The 15,759-nt window shown below is 46.5% G+C and overlaps 4 protein-coding genes across 4 annotated transcripts; 2 read left to right on the forward strand and 2 right to left on the reverse strand.

The window, feature by feature from the left end:
- Positions 1–2,811, forward strand: LOC123046694 (protein MULTIPLE CHLOROPLAST DIVISION SITE 1). The gene is made up of 4 exons (XM_044470107.1): positions 1–311; positions 951–1,117; positions 1,806–2,193; positions 2,424–2,811. The coding sequence occupies exons 1-4, from the start codon at positions 93–95 to the stop codon at positions 2,616–2,618; spliced, it is 969 nt and encodes a 322-aa protein (XP_044326042.1). The 5' UTR covers positions 1–92; the 3' UTR covers positions 2,619–2,811.
- Positions 2,812–2,941: 130 nt separating this feature from the next.
- Positions 2,942–6,470, reverse strand: LOC123046693 (uncharacterized). Its single transcript, XM_044470106.1, has 6 exons — positions 6,224–6,470; positions 5,779–5,839; positions 5,511–5,646; positions 5,017–5,344; positions 3,919–4,047; positions 2,942–3,698 (listed from the first exon to the last, which is right to left on the reverse strand). Exons 1-6 carry the CDS (start codon positions 6,312–6,314, stop codon positions 3,178–3,180), a joined length of 1,266 nt encoding a protein of 421 aa, XP_044326041.1. The 5' UTR covers positions 6,315–6,470; the 3' UTR covers positions 2,942–3,177.
- A 57-nt stretch (positions 6,471–6,527) lies between these two features.
- LOC123046691 (pentatricopeptide repeat-containing protein At3g26782, mitochondrial-like) lies at positions 6,528–9,362 on the forward strand. Its single transcript, XM_044470104.1, has one exon. It carries the CDS (start codon positions 6,606–6,608, stop codon positions 9,273–9,275), a length of 2,670 nt encoding a protein of 889 aa, XP_044326039.1. The 5' UTR covers positions 6,528–6,605; the 3' UTR covers positions 9,276–9,362.
- A 316-nt stretch (positions 9,363–9,678) lies between these two features.
- LOC123046692 (calcium-dependent protein kinase 13) lies at positions 9,679–14,331 on the reverse strand. The gene is made up of 7 exons (XM_044470105.1): positions 13,261–14,331; positions 12,557–12,700; positions 12,316–12,468; positions 12,106–12,221; positions 11,415–11,582; positions 10,565–10,789; positions 9,679–10,042 (listed from the first exon to the last, which is right to left on the reverse strand). The coding sequence occupies exons 1-7, from the start codon at positions 14,009–14,011 to the stop codon at positions 9,920–9,922; spliced, it is 1,680 nt and encodes a 559-aa protein (XP_044326040.1). The 5' UTR covers positions 14,012–14,331; the 3' UTR covers positions 9,679–9,919.
- Between the last annotated feature and the right edge of the window lie 1,428 nt (positions 14,332–15,759).

Below are 15,759 nucleotides of genomic sequence, written 5' to 3' on the forward strand. Positions count from 1 at the left end.
TAACGCTCAAAAAAAAAAAAAACTCCATCCCTGAGCACTCCCAGTCCCAGGCCATTAGCCTAGCTAGCTACCCCCTCCATGCGAGGGCAGAAATGGCGCCCGCCTCCGCCTCCTTCGCCGTCTCCCTCTCCGCCCCCATCCACTTAATCCCGCCCAGATGCTTCCGCGGGAGGCCTAGGCGGTCCCGCCCAATTAGGGCTTCGAGCGACACGAATGGCGCCCCGGACGGGGAGCGGAGGATCGGGGTTCTGGAGAGGAGGGTGGGGGATTTGAGGGCGCTTGTCGCCTCGCTGCCTCCTGCTGTCGTCTCGGTAACGCGGCCCGTTTCTCTTGCTTGTTATTTCTGCACATTTTGGACTGTGAGGGTTGGCCACTGTCAGGTCTGAGCTGTGGTTGCTTGTTAGGTTTAGCTCTTGTTGTGCATGAAATGTAGTTAGCCTGGTGAGCAAAATGTGGCAGATGTAAAGAAGATAGGTTTGCGTATACATACAGTATATATTCTTGCCTTGATATTATGTATGAAAATACTCAAATTGTAGACCGGAATTAGCTTGAAACGACACCTTATCAAAATTGATCTGTTTAGTGCCTTGTCGAAATGCTAAGTGGGAAATATGGCCTTGGTACTTGGAGTGAAATGCCCACCCACCCACTGTTTTTTTCTTCCTTTGGTGATTCTTAGTTCACTGCTCATAAACAATCTCCAATGCATCAGGGATTCAAGGAACTGGTTAAATTTTAACCCCCAGCAGTCACATGGATTTTTACATTTTAGGCATTTTGGGCAGCTTGAGAAATTCTATGTGGCCTTTTTATTTTATTTACAGCACGAGGCCTAAACTATCTCTTTGCCAGTACCCGATACATTACCATCTTATAGTCATGTGATCATATCGTATGTAGTTCCATCTTTGCATAACAAATACTCTCTTATTTATGTTTTCATGCAGATCAGGAAAAACATTGGACTAAATTCCATTGCAGGCTTCAGTTTCGGCATTGCATTTTTGGCTGCTCTCGCAAGACAGGTCATCATAAGAACTCAACAGCAAGATAGTAGTGGTTCTGTTTCTGATCTAGTAAGGCGCGGGCATCTAAAGTCTGGGCAACGTGGGATGTATGTCTTGCTATCTTGTCAAACTTCAGTTTTGATTCTCTTCTGCACTATCCACCATAGTTTTCCATATGACGATTTGGGCTTAGAGGTTTACTCATATGTGTATTTAAGAAGACAGTACAGAAACCTACTTTTCTTGGAATATGTGGTTTGACCACATTTTTTGTTGGTCTAAATTAGAATTGAATTCATACTCAAATCCACTTTTGGTGTTATGCTTTAGAATTGGTTGTTTTTCTAACAACATTTTATTGTATATTCTGAATCATGTTTACAAAACATTCAGAACTAATATAACTTTTTCATGTGACCCACCACCATTAGACCATTGATGCCTCATGTCATGATATCACTTTATATGATTTGGTTGCCCTTCTAAGTTCTAATGGTCTAACTATAGGGGTGAATTCTTCTCTGAGGGAAGAATTGTCATCTTCTCCATTTGTCTAGCAACTAGCTTTATAACATTGTAAATCCACGCCTCACTCTTGTTGACTGCTATGGCAATTGTAATATTACTTTAAGTGACTAGTGATAGTGATCAAGGTCAATAAAACCTTAGGGATAAACAAAAAATGTTATGCTGGTTTCCAAGCCTACTTTTAACCTTTTTTTAAACCCTTCTACTGCAATTGTCTAATATTCTCTTTAAATCGTGCAATAATTTTGACCAAGGCAACTCCTGCAGTGCAAAACCACGTGTGTACAGTGATCCTTTCAATAATTCGTTAGTCAAGATCGATGAAGGTACTTCTACTGCTCAGATGTTTGGCAAGGAGTACCGCATGGCTCCTGTCCGGCTTACAAATGAACAACAGGTCATGCATCAGAAAAGGAGATCACATGCATATCAGTGGAAAAGGCCCACTGTGTTTCTTAAAGAAGGTGATCCCCTGCCACCAGATGTCGATCCAGGGACAGTTAGATGGATTCCAGTAAACCACCCATTTGCTGCTGGTTCGGTTGAAGTAGATGAGGAGACTGCCAAAAGGAATGTTTATCAAAAGGATGGTGTCCCGTCCCGTGTTAAAGCCGAACATGAAGCTTTGAGGGCAAGGCTAGAGGCTTCAAATGATGTGAGTGCTTGCAATTAACATGATATTCTTTAACTTGCCCCGATGCCACAATCCAGAAAAAAGTATGCTACTATTTCAAATTAATATATTGTTTGCAGATCTCTTTGCAGGCAGGATAAATGAGTTGTTTTAAAAGTTTCAAGCTCAATCTGATAACTGAACTAACAATAGTCTGATTTGTTTTACCACTGTCTGGAATAACTCTCCATGATCTCTACCATGTTTCGCAGGTAACACCATTCTCTTCCGGTCCAAGGGGTATGCAACATAGTGCAAGATCATCGAAGTTATCAGACGAGCCATCTGGGAATCTGCAACAGTCTAAACCTGACATGGTGAATGACCAAAATGGCCAACCAATGTTAGAGCCTGAGCCTGAGAGCTCTGACAACGGTTCACTATCAAAAAGCTTGGAAGGACAATAACTGTGTGAATTGTATAAACCCCTTGGCATTTCGTTTTGTTATGTAGTGTTGTCAGGTTTTAGCTGTAGATAGAGGAGTTTTTGGAACAATAGACTTTACGTACTGAACACATGATATGGAGCACTGTTACTGTTATGTGCTGTTGTATATCTGATATTTTCTTTGCCTGAAGATCTCCAGATGCACCATCTCATTTTCAGCCTCTTAGAACCATACGATAATTTGGTAGGATGCTCTCATTTATCACTCATGTTTTGCGTAATTCAACAGTAACATAATATTTGATAAGCTACATATACAATAGCTAGTTGATTCAAGAATCAAGAGAGATTAAATTCTTAATGATACAGCACAAACCCTATAACAATAGAAAGTATGAATAACTCTACAGAAGGTAAAATGACTAAATATCTGGAAGGACTATTGAGGTACAAAATTTGTGTTGGTGGGAAATGGCATCAGGATTTTATAAAAAATGCCTAGGTGGCATGATGCCGATCTCCCTATACAAATAGGCTTGCCATAACCTGTAATCCTGTGTGAAGATAAGCAATTTGGCTTAGACAGCATGGAAGCCCTCATCGTCACTATCACCAAACATGGTTGCCATTTTCATGGCTATCTTGGCAGCCATCTCCCTCCTTTGGAAGTCAGGAACGAGCCTTAGGTTGGAGCGCATGTTGCCAATCTCTGACATTAGTCGCTCCAGATCATCTACGCCATAGTGATCATCCTCAAACAGTGTATCAACCTCTGGGGTGTCAGTTCGCTGGTCCTCCTCAGAAGTATCTGCTTCAGTGTTATCCACATGATTATTACTATCTTCAGTTGTGTGACTCTGAGTTACAGGATTTTCTTTGGCAGGTTCTGTAGATCTGTCATGTGGAAGAGGGTTGGGCGCCAAAGAACTAGCATTGCCGTTCACAACTTGCTGTGTGTTGTCCTGCATAGATTTAGCTTCATCCAATCCTTCCAAGCTTCTTGATGTACTCGATTCACCGACGAATTCCCATTGCTCATCAGATGCATGGGATAGGACCTCGTAGTCAAATTCATAAGTCAATTCATCATCTGTAGATTCTATCAGAAGAAAACAGAACAATTAAGGCCAAATACAGGGTTCTAAATTCAATAATGGAACCATAATGGAGGGCAAGATATTCTAATTATCAAAATCGCTCCAGCTTTGCACATCATATGGTTGTTTGTTAGAGCAAGCATGACTCATCACAAAACCATGGCGCTAATTTAATAATTTATGGTTAAACACGTAATTATATTGTTTTCTTATTTAACTCACCATCTTTTTCGACCAAGGATGGAGTGGTAATTTTGTTTCCAGATTTCAGAATCATTCCAGGCCACATGTGTGCAGAAAGGGCTCCAAAGAGTCGCTCTAGGCCTTGGCTATCACCATCCACTGATAGGCCTGTTGGTAATTATAAACAGACGACAGTTCAGAATTGAAAGAGCATCCAAAAGATCTATTTAAATACACGCAATATTCAACTTTGGATAGAAAATAGGTCCCTTTTATTAGACTCCGTCAAACAATTATAATAAAATTTCATAATTCACACAATAAAAACAGCCACCGATGCCATGCATGTGGATCAACCATTTAACTTGTTAGCCTTTTGGTGTATGGCATTTAATACTAAGCGGTAATACGGTATAAAACAATATGGACTTGAATTGCCTTTTCAATTTTGCAGGTTCAGACATAAATTACCATATAAAATACTAAATGCAATTTGATCAACAGACCAATACCAACAAAAAATGTGACTTTTAATTAATTGGGTGCTACTGATCTCCAAGATACTACAGCGCTGAAAAATAAATGGGAATCTACATAGGCCAAATTTGGTCTGGCTTGAGTTTAAGCTTACAAAGGTTTAAATCTTCCTGAACACGGTTCCGATACATGCATTTTTCAGAGAAGTTTGAGCTTCATGACCTTTTCTACTAAGAAGCTCCATGTCCAGAGCTTCACTAAGAAGGCAAGCTTACGATGCCACTAACAAAACTTAGGCCCTCCAAGAAGGATCATAATCACCACAGAAAATTGTCAAAAAGAAGCACAGTGCTAAGTGAATCATACACAACAGAGATGGTAAATAAATGTATGATGGTGAAAAGCAGGTTGATGGCACCCCAAAGTGTGATCCAAAATAGTATGCAGAAGTATGTTAAGTATCAGAAAAAACACACATAAGTAAGAAGTCATAAGAGAGCCAATTGACGTGAAGATGAGCATTATCATTATATACTAAGTGTACACCTAATTAGATGATCTTCAGTTTAAAACACATGGTACGGTGAGATGATGGTAAAAGGTAAAAATAATGTGGTTTTGTCGAACAATTGCAGCCCACAGGACAACTTAGTTACTTACATTTGTCAAAGTCAGCATTGGAAGCGCAAGCTTCAATATACTCAATATTATGCTCAATGCACCACTTCAAAGTGGAGTCTCTGATCTCTATTTGTGGTTCTTCCTCTGATAACAAACCACAACCTTCATTTTCATTTATCCCAAAATCCAAATATTCAGGATGTGGATCACTACTTGACTCGCCAATCCTTTGCATGCGCCTCCTGTATTCCACATGCGCACCATGGCCAGGCACAAGATCTGCTTTATTTCCGATGCACAGCAGAACTTCAAACCTCTGAACATCAATATTACCAACCCAGTTTCGGAGCGTAAGTAAGGACGGTTCCTGCATAATTGCTGAGATGATTAGCCTACTGCAGAATTGAGGATCAAACAATTGAACACCAGTAGTTACAAGGTTCAAAAGAGTTAAAGAAAAGATTATAGATTGAAAATGGAACTAGAAATAACAGTTAGAATCAAAGAATGTGTGACGGGTTCACTGTTCTGACATCATTCATATCGAAGACCATAATGAGAGCAGCCAACTGGTCCAGATGAGGGAGCGAGCCGAGAGAAAACCCTTCCTCAAGATGTGTTGTCCAAATGGAAATATCAGCAGAGTAGTACTTGGTGTCAATTTTCCACCTGGATACCAATCAATAGCAACAGAGGTTCTGTCAGATATCCTTAAATGAAAACTAGGTCCAATAATTCTGCAAGCACACCACCACTCATACACAACACGGTGATTCGCCGTGTAGGCGTTCAAGCACATACCCCTGACAGAGCACACCTGAGGACAAGTCGGATGTGTCCGGTAATTCCGTCCCAATCAACCCTGCAGTTCATGATGATATGGAAATGATAAGAACATAAGAGGTGCCCAGCCGATCACAGAAGAAATATACAGGATGTGCCAAAGCATATATATATATAAACCTAAATCTCCACAAAGGAATTTTGTCAAGCCAGTGATGAAACTGAAAATGGAACTAAATTATCAGCTAGAACACACTTGATTCTCGGATCCTCCCCTTCCCCGTCAACTCCATACTAACTATTTCTCCCACTGAAATCAGTAATCACTAAAACAGACCACGAAATATTCTCACTAGCAGCACGACGTAATCGGGAAACGGCGGATTCGAACCCTAAGCACGTATCCCAATTAGGACATGTACAGATGTAAGAGGGAGGAGTGCGAGAGGGGGCGGGATCTCACGGGAGAGGATGGTTCGCTTGCCCACGCCGGGGGCGCCGACGAGCAGGACGCCGGGCCGGGCCTCCAGGGATGCGTCTCCCCCCTCCTCCATGGCCTCGCCCCCAAACCCTGTACCCTAGCGCTCCTCTTCCTCGCCGCGCGTGGGATCGAGCTGGGGCGCGCCTCGTGAGCAAGGACAGAGTCAGAGAGACGCAGACGACGGAGCAGAGCTACAGAAGGCGGTGAGCAGGCAAGGCGAGGAACAATTTACGCTTTCACATTCGGAAAACGGTATCTGCTCCAGCACCTTTTGGTCCACACCCAGGCAAAGGTCACACAGCTCGGTCCCACTTGCCATACTCCGCTTCACGTCCACCTCGCCTCCGCTGCGGCCTGTGTTTGAATGGTGGCGACGCCATGGGCGCCACCGCCGTCTCCTCCCCCTCATCTCCCCGCTCCCGCCGCCGCCTCCCACATGGCCGTCACGCAGGCTCTCGCGGATGCGCTGCGCTCGTGCGGGGCCCGCGGCGCGCTCTCCGGCGCGCGCGCGCTGCACGGCCGCCTCGTCAGCGTGGGCCTCGCGTCCGCCGTCTTCCTCCAGAACACGCTCCTCCACGCCTACCTCTCCTGCGGAGCCCTCCCGGACGCCCGAAGCCTGCTGCGCGGCGAGATCACGGAGCCCAACGTCATCACCCACAACATAATGATGAATGGGTACGCTAAGCTGGGCAGCCTGAGCGATGCCGAGGAGCTATTCGGTAGAATGCCTAGGAGGGATGTCACCTCCTGGAACACTCTCATGTCCGGCTACTTCCAGAGCGGCCAGTTCACGGATGCTCTGGAGACCTTCATGTCCATGCGCCGAACCGGGGACTCCTTGCCGAACGCCTTCACTTTCGGCTGCACCATGAAGTCCTGCGGCGCTCTCGGGTGGCATGAAGTGGCACCGCAGCTGCTTGGGTTGTTAACCAAGTTTGGTTTCGAGGACGACCCTGACGTTGCGACTGGCATTGTTGACATGTTCGTGAGATGTGGGGCTGTGGATTTTGCTTCGAAGCAGTTCAGCCAGATTAAAAGGCCAACTGTTTTTTGCCGGAACAGCATGCTAGCGGGCTATGCCAAGTCATACGGTGTTGATCATGCTCTTGAGATTTTCGAGGGCATGCCTGAACGAGATGTTGTTTCATGGAACATGATGGTGTCCGCATTGTCTCAGAGTGGGCGAGCCAGAGAAGCCCTCTGTATGGCTGTAGACATGCACAATAGAGGTGTGCGTCTTGACTCAACAACATACACTAGTTCTCTGACTGCATGTGCTAAATTGTCTTCATTGGGATGGGGTAAGCAACTCCATGCTCAGGTGATTCGGAGTCTACCGCGCATTGACCCATACGTTGCCAGTGCTATGGTTGAACTATATGCAAAATGTGGTTGTTTTAAGGAAGCAAGGAGAGTGTTCAGTTCCTTACGCGATCGGAACACTGTGGCATGGACAGTTCTTATTGGGGGGTTCTTGCAGTATGGTTGCTTCAGTGAATCTCTCGAACTGTTCAATCAGATGAGAGTTGAGTTGATGACAGTTGATCAGTTTGCACTGGCAACTATAATAAGTGGCTGCTCCAACAGGATGGATATGTGTCTTGCGAGGCAGCTGCATTCTCTTTCTCTGAAAAGTGGGCACACTCGAGCTGTTGTCATCTCCAATTCCCTTATCTCGATGTATGCAAAGTGTGGCGATCTCCAGAATGCTGAATCTATATTCAGTTTGATGGCTGAAAGGGACATTGTATCATGGACTGGCATGCTTACTGCATATTCTCAAGTGGGGAACATAGGGAAAGCTCGTGAGTTCTTTGATGGCATGTCCACAAGGAATGTAATTACATGGAATGCAATGTTGGGGGCATACATACAACATGGAGCTGAGGAAGATGGCCTCAAGATGTATAGTGCTATGCTAACTGAGAAGGATGTCATACCTGACTGGGTTACTTATGTCACATTGTTCAGAGGGTGTGCGGATATGGGTGCAAATAAACTTGGAGATCAAATTATTGGTCATACTGTAAAGGTTGGTCTCATCTTAGACACCTCAGTCGTGAATGCGGTTATCACAATGTACTCCAAATGCGGAAGGATATCAGAAGCTCGAAAAATATTTGAGTTTCTAAGTCGGAAGGATTTGGTTTCCTGGAATGCCATGATCACCGGTTATTCACAGCACGGCATGGGGAAGCAAGCTATAGAGATATTTGATGATATGCTGAAGAAAGGGGCAAAACCTGACTACATAAGCTATGTTGCAGTTCTGTCAAGCTGCAGCCATTCTGGACTCGTGCAGGAGGGAAAGTTTTATTTTGATATGTTGAAGAGAGACCACAACGTATCTCCAGGGTTGGAGCACTTCTCGTGCATGGTGGACCTTCTAGCCCGTGCAGGGAATTTGATCGAAGCCAAGAATCTCATCGACGAGATGCCCATGAAACCAACCGCTGAGGTTTCGGGGGCTCTTCTTAGCGCCTGCAAGACACATGGCAACAACGACCTCGCAGAATTGGCAGCTAAGCATTTGTTCGACCTGGACTCGCCTGATTCTGGAGGCTACATGCTTCTGGCAAAGATCTATGCTGATGCTGGCAAATCAGATGATTCCGCACAAGTCAGGAAGCTAATGCGAGACAAAGGGATAAAGAAAAATCCCGGCTACAGCTGGATGGAAGTTAAAAACAAAATTCATATCTTCAAAGCAGAAGACGTGACCCACCCTCAGGTGATCGCGATTCGGGAGAAGCTAGATGAGCTCATGGAGAAGATTGCGCAGCTTGGGTACGTGAGGACCGAGTCCCTGCGTTCTGAGATCCATCACAGCGAGAAGCTGGCCGTGGCTTTTGGGATCATGAACTTGCCTTCTTGGATGCCTATCCACATCATGAAAAACCTGCGCATTTGCGGTGACTGCCACACGGTGATCAAGTTGATATCGACGGTGACTGGTCGGGAGTTTGTGATTCGAGATGCCGTTCGATTTCACCACTTCAAAGGTGGTTCCTGCTCTTGCGGGGACTACTGGTGACCATGGAAATCCCCTGTAGTTCTTTTTCTCTGTAGCCCGTCAGATTCATTGAGACCACAGAGGAGTAAAATGTCTACCCTTTGATTATTATGCGTGTTATATCTGTCCACTATTTGTCTGAGGCTTAGGTTCGCCAGTGGTTTCCTTGAAAGCGCCGATGAAAAAACCCATGTGATAGCTATGTGCAAAGAATGCAGCGGGGATGCCAGGGACAGCGAGCATACACTAGAAAACAGAGGCTTGGTCATGCCATATTGACAATAAGCATATCTAGTTCACACGGTAGCATGGCGAGTGATATGTAGAGAGAAAAGGAAGTAACATCACATCCAGGGCTGTTCATCAAACTGGACATGCTTCATTGGGACAAGCCATTTTAAGAGTGAACAATTCCAGGCAGATATAGTAGGAGGTAATTCACTGAACATTTTGCAGGGATTAAGCAGCAGCAACGTGTGAGATCATTTCAACCCAGCTTAGCATGCGTTCCGTCGAATCAATTGACGAGCTAAATCAGAATCCCCAGAAACACACATCCACACAGGCATTTTACAAGATTCGAAAATCGCAGGAAGTCTTCGTAGAGCGGGAAGACAGGAAGAAGCTAAAGCCACAAGCTGTATCTGTATGTACATCGTGGAAGCCTAGATTGCACCAGGTGCGTCTCTCATGCTGATATTCAGGCTGTTTCTCATTGTTCTTCGCCCGACCCCCATATTGCCCTTGGTCATCATGGCAACAAATTCTCCATAGTCAATGCGACCATCCTGACAAAAGAGAGCAAAATCAGGACAATACTAACTTATTTTTGTTACTAACAGAACCATAAGCATTAGTTAATAAAGCAGCAAATGAGCTATGTTGGTTGATGAAGACAGCCTCTCTGAACCAAACTATCTTTTGGAGCAGCACTATATAGGGCACAAATCTATGTCCACTGGAATTTAAAAAATTGAATCCTTAAGCCTTGCTTGAATAGTGCATAGCTTCAAGTGGAATTTATTGGACAAGTATTGGGCCTAATATGTTTCCCACACCCAAAAAGTGTTTGATCCTAATTGCAAGTATCTAGTGGTTAAGACCTAAGTGGTTGAGAGACCATGTTCCTCTTCCAAAGACTGGAAACCTCGGTATAAATTATTTTATTGTCTTGGCTGGACTACTGAACAAGCTCTATTGCATCCCATTACTAGCATTGATTGTACATATCCAAGCTAGGAAGACAGTAATGGACCAAGATATACCATATCTAGAGAATAATAAATATATAGAATTAAGACCACACTTACATTGTCCTGGTCAGCTTCTTTAATGACATCATCAAGAAAAGCATCTGGCATGTTATGCTCTTGGCAAGCTTGCTGCAGTTCATCCACTGTGATGTAACCACTTCCATCTTTGTCAAAATATGAAAAGGCTGCCACCAGATGCTCCTCACGCTCCAGTTTATTCAGATGCAGTGTTGCAGCGATGAACTCTATATAGTCAATGGTCCCACTGTTGTCCACGTCCGCCTAATGAATCAATGGTACAAAAGAGACATGTAAGTTCCTTTGTTTACCATGATATAACTTGTCTTTGAAATGATTTCAAATCCTGGGGCATAAAGCCAAGCTGAACTTATCAGCCATCAGAGTAAATTTCTGTGGACTTGCTACACTAGTTGATTAAGAAATAACTTCCACAGATACGCATCTGCTGGTGCTTAAGCACAAATTCTCAGAGACATCAAATGCCAGGTGCTTTAAAAAGGAATTAAAATTTGATTATAGCATTTACTCTCAGAAATCCAGTTTTGCATATCAGAAGTACAGTTATGTGCCCCTATTTGGAACATAACAGACAAAAGGACTAATATAAAGGTAAAATGATGTCTACTGCATGCTTCCTAATTATATATGCCCTAAAGAAAGCCACCAATAAAAAGATGCAACTGTAAGAAGAACAGCTTGTGCATTAAGCAGCCTAGTTCCCAATTTCCTCATAATCATATGATATATGAACTGGCCGGAGGCAGCACAAGTTTCCAAGAGACTTTAAAAGCTTCTACTTCACAAGGATTTAAGCTTAGGGGACTTAAGGTACTAGGTCATTTAAGACTAAGAAATCCAAGCCAGTATTATGTTTTGGCTAACTCACCGCATCCATAAGATCACGAATCTCAGTATCCTTCAATGTGGAGCCATATTTTCTCAAGCCTTCTTTGAGCTCATCATATGTAATTGCACCACTGTTATCAGCGTCCATAGTCTGGAACATTTCCTTCAACCCTGCAATTTCCTCCTCTGAGAGGCTCTCAGCTATTACCTGGTAGAATGATCACGAAATGTCAGTTAATGCATAATTCACTAAGTGTGCTTCATCACACGAAGACATATTTCAGAACTCAATACAGTTTGTTTTGATAGCTCCCTCATGTCATACAAAGGAAGAATGGAAACATATCAGCAAGCATATTGCTCATATTAGTACTCCACCGTAAAGAAATTAAGAGCGTTCAGATCACTAGAGTAGTGATCTAAACGCTCTTATATTTCTTTACAGAGTACAGATAATGTGAATCCAGTCAAGTAAGCACTTTGATCAGTAGGTGACAAGCTGACAGCCCAATAAAAATCATAGATAGCCCAAACAGAACCAATGGAACAGCCAAAGTACTATTCCGCGTAGAAGATCGTTCAACAACTGGCAAAGAATGAATGTGTGAAGCAATTCTGACAGAGCGAACAAGAATCTTTTGAAGAGACGAACGCCAAAAATTGCCTCCTTGCAAGCTCATGGATCCAAAACAGGCAATTAAAAACTTGAGCTTAAAAAGAATTGAACTCACCCGCAAAGCCATCTTCTTCAACTTATTCATCGCAGAGAATTGCTTAATGCGAGATAAGACAGCTGTGTCAAGAGGACGATCAGGAGCAACTCCCTGATCACGAATCCATGGATGGCCTGAATGCAACGGTTGCAAGTATGTCAAATGAAAACGCATTGAGGAGTATAGAAGGAGGGAAACCAGGAGTATAAGGTAGTGAAAGAAACTAACATAGAACTTCGTGTGCTGTCAAGCGTTCAGCTGGGCGAGGATTGAGCATTCTTGTTATCAGATCTTTTGCACTGTCAGATATCACAGGCCAGGGTTCAGAATCAAAATCGATGACACCTTTCAGTACAGCATCAAATATTCCTTGCTGTGTCTCTGCGTTATATACGTTCATAAAACAGGTAAGCCTACAATCGTCAGACGGCAAGCTTCCAAGTTAATTGAAGGGTTAAAAATATCACACCTGCCCAAAATGGGGGTACACCACTTAGCAGAATGTAGAGAATTACACCAGCGGTCCATACATCAGCTTCTGGTCCATATTTTTTGCACAGCACTTCTGGGGCTACATAGTATGGGCTTCCAACAACATCGGTGAAAATTTGGCCTGGAAAGAACAGAGCAAGAATGAGAAAGGGAGGCATGAGTGTAGAGTGCATCACAAAGTTTACAGTAAGCATATAACCGGAAAGGCTCCATGTAGATTCTAGAATAGACTGCTAGAGAATATTCTTCCCCCAAATATCCATTACCGGATGACTATTAAATGCGAGGCAGCCTTCCATCAGTTTCAGACTTTCCCACTGCCATTCAACTAGGAATCTAGGATGAGTTTCCCAGTGAACTTGTAGTATTTCAGAAAGACTGGTGTGAAATTGCATCAAGGGAATGTTGTCCAGTGTCATCACGTAAAAGTTCTCATGACTTGTTACCATTAATACTTCATTAATCCTTCATAGTTTAGTGACATGATTACAGAGATAAGCATCTAGGAGTAGTATCCAAATCCAATCGCGGGCCAAACCACAGTTAATTATGCGGGCATTAGTTTCGTTCCTACTGTAGTAGGAGTACCAAACTAATTAATTAAGCACATCGTAGTCGTTGACCGACTAGAGCAGGAAGGATTAATGTACTAGTAAGGCGCAGCAGGCAGCGGTAGCTCACCAGGCTTGAAGAAGACGGAGAGGCCGAAATCGATGGCCTTAAGCGAGAGGTCGTCGTCCTTGTTGGCGAGCAGGAAGTTCTCGGGCTTGAGGTCCCGGTGCATGACCCCGAGCGAGTGGCAGGCCTCGACGACCCCGACGATGATCCTGGTGAGCTCGGCGGCCTTGCGCTCGCTGTAGTGGCCCCGCTGTATGATGCGGTCGAAGAGCTCTCCCCCGGCGCAGAGCTCCATGACGATGTGCACGTAGAGCTGGTCCTCGTAGGCGCCCTTGATGGCGACGACGTTGGGGTGGCCGGAGAGGTGGTGCATGATCTGGATCTCGCGGCGCACGTCGTCGATGTCCTCCTTGGTGATGAGCTTGCGCTTGGAGATGGACTTGCAGGCGTAGTCGGCCCCCGTGGCCAGCTCGGTGCAGAGGTAGGTGGTGCCGAACTGGCCCTGCCCGAGCTTCCGGCCCAGCGCGTAGAGGTCGCGCAGGTTGGGCGTGGGGTGGCCGAGGACCGAGCCGAGGTCGGCGGGGGCGCCCGCCCCGCCGCGCCTCATGGCCGCGGCGGGCTGCGCGGGGGGCGCGTGGCCGTCCGTCTTGGCGGCTGCGGCTGCTGCTGCGGTCGGCTGGGAGCCGGGCTTCTTGGGCGAGTCGGCGGCGGTGTTGTGGTCGTAGTCGCGGTCGGGGTCGTGGCGCTGGGAGGCGGGGTGCTTGAAGCTGTGCAGGTACTTGGATCTAAGGGAACCGCCGCATGCGTTGCCCATCAAAGGACGGGGAGAGGCCGCGCCTGGCGCATCAAAGGCAGCTCCGGCCCACGCCTCGGTTGGTTGGTGGTTGCCGCCTCGCCTCGCCTCGCTCTCACGGAACCGTCAGCGCGAGCAAAGCAGCGGCGAAACCGACCTGCTCTGATCTGGCTGGCTGGGTGGAGGAGGAAGGGGAGAGGAGAGGAGGGGGGAGGGAGCTGGGTGGGGTTCGTTGGGGAGGATGGATTTATCGAGGAGGTGGGAAAGCAGCGCGCAGGGGCAGAGGCTGCTTCATGGCGGCTTCTTCTCCTCTCCTCTCGTCTCCACCCGGCGGTCACGTTCGGTCTGGGGAAAGCTAGCGGGTGCCAACAGCTAGTGCCACTGTTTGGATTGCCTGCCCGGAGCGTGTGGATTGATTGGCCTACGTATTGGACGGACGTACGCTGGCGCCGCGACCTGCACGGCGGTCAGCCTCGCCGCCCGTGCGATCGTGGGGAATGCAAAGGAAGATCACCGTCCCGAAAAAACTAGTGCTGTTTTTTTTCTAAAAAAAATTTCGAAGAAGGACGTTTATTTTTAGCTGTTTTTGGGAAAAGGCACGATGTTTAATTATTCGTTTTGAGGATACGCCGGTTTATATAGAGCCTGTTCGGCAGTCATCCAGCTCCCCAAAATATGGGAGCCGGCGGAGCGCCACTTTGATGACTCCAGAAAAATAGGCTACGGCGCCGCTCCGCTCCGGCCGCTCCAGAAGCTGAGCCGTGGAGCGGAGAGCTGCCAAACAGGGCCATAGTTGGTACAGTGTGCTTGCGTGCGTCGCCTTGGATTTTTGCGGGTGGTGGGGAGGGATGGAAGGCGACGCGAAGGAGGAGGTCGGCACCCCCGCCTCGGTTCTTGCGAAGCGGACAGGTACACTGAACTACACTCATCGTCGCAGCTGGGGGTGGTCAGGTGGTGGTGGGGGCGGGGGTTGGGATGGGCGGGCCCGCGCGCCGGTGACCCGCCGTGCGTAGACCGCGCGGAAAGGCCTGACGAACCGCCCCGACCCCGGCCCCGGCCCCGAGGCAACGTGCGCGCGCGCCGGCGGGTAGGTAGGTGCCGTGCGGCCGTGGTGCGGGCTGCGCCGATGCTTCTCTCCCTCGGCTGCTCACGTCGACTGGCCCCGTCCGTCTGCGTGTCGCTTGCGTGCGGGCCCGAGGGCGGCACGGCCCCGCGTGTCCGTGACGGTGGCTTGGCGTGCGCCGTCCTGACGTCAGAGCTGCTTGCCCAACAGCTAGATAAAGTTGCTTGCCTGTCTGGCCGTCCTGTCCTTCGGGGAAAGCAGCTTGAGCACAGAAAGTAGAAAGACGGATGCAGGCATATACTACCGAGTACCGATGACACTTCCGCGTAGAGATGTTCGTTTTATATACGTATAAATAAACAAGAAAGAAGGGGTATATGTATATAGAGCAATACTGTACAAGGAAGATACGGATGAAACAGGAGGAAATTTGTGTTCCGTGTGCACGGATGTGACCTCCAGCTCCAGGCGAGAGGAAGCTTCTGAGTGTGCGTGCAAGACACAGGAGTGTGTGGTGTGCAGTGCAGATAACCCAATGTTTATCCGCTCATGGGATCAGATCTGGTAGTATCAACGCAAAGAGTTCAACTTATAAAATGGGCGCAGGAACATGTGAATTTGCTGGCTTTGACTTGTAGAATCTTTGACTGGCAGCACTACTAGGTAGTACGCCGTACGCGTACACATTTCACGAGCTGAATGTAGC

Source organism: Triticum aestivum, chromosome 2B (assembly GCF_018294505.1).
Source record: "Triticum aestivum cultivar Chinese Spring chromosome 2B, IWGSC CS RefSeq v2.1, whole genome shotgun sequence".
Classification (NCBI taxonomy): domain Eukaryota; kingdom Viridiplantae; phylum Streptophyta; class Magnoliopsida; order Poales; family Poaceae; genus Triticum; species Triticum aestivum.

Bases quoted from the DNA above. Each gene is read 5' to 3' on its own strand.
- LOC123046693 (XM_044470106.1), bottom strand. From the start codon at position 6,314: ATGGAGGAGGGGGGAGACGCATCCCTGGAGGCCCGGCCCGGCGTCCTG. The intron at 5,647-5,778 runs GTATGTGCTTGA...ATTGGTATCCAG, and splicing joins TCAGGTGTGCTCTGTCAGGG to GTGGAAAATTGACACCAAGT. The intron at 5,345-5,510 runs GTCAGAACAGTG...GCAATTATGCAG, and splicing joins TGGTCTTCGATATGAATGAT to GAACCGTCCTTACTTACGCT.
- LOC123046691 (XM_044470104.1), top strand. From the start codon at position 6,606: ATGGTGGCGACGCCATGGGCGCCACCGCCGTCTCCTCCCCCTCATCTC.
- LOC123046692 (XM_044470105.1), bottom strand. From the start codon at position 14,011: ATGGGCAACGCATGCGGCGGTTCCCTTAGATCCAAGTACCTGCACAGC. The intron at 11,583-12,105 runs GTGAGTTCAATT...TCATTCTACCAG, and splicing joins TGAAGAAGATGGCTTTGCGG to GTAATAGCTGAGAGCCTCTC. The intron at 10,790-11,414 runs GTGAGTTAGCCA...TTGATTCATTAG, and splicing joins TTCGTGATCTTATGGATGCG to GCGGACGTGGACAACAGTGG.
- LOC123046694 (XM_044470107.1), top strand. From the start codon at position 93: ATGGCGCCCGCCTCCGCCTCCTTCGCCGTCTCCCTCTCCGCCCCCATC. The intron at 312-950 runs GTAACGCGGCCC...GTTTTCATGCAG, and splicing joins TGCCTCCTGCTGTCGTCTCG to ATCAGGAAAAACATTGGACT. The intron at 2,194-2,423 runs GTGAGTGCTTGC...CATGTTTCGCAG, and splicing joins GGCTAGAGGCTTCAAATGAT to GTAACACCATTCTCTTCCGG.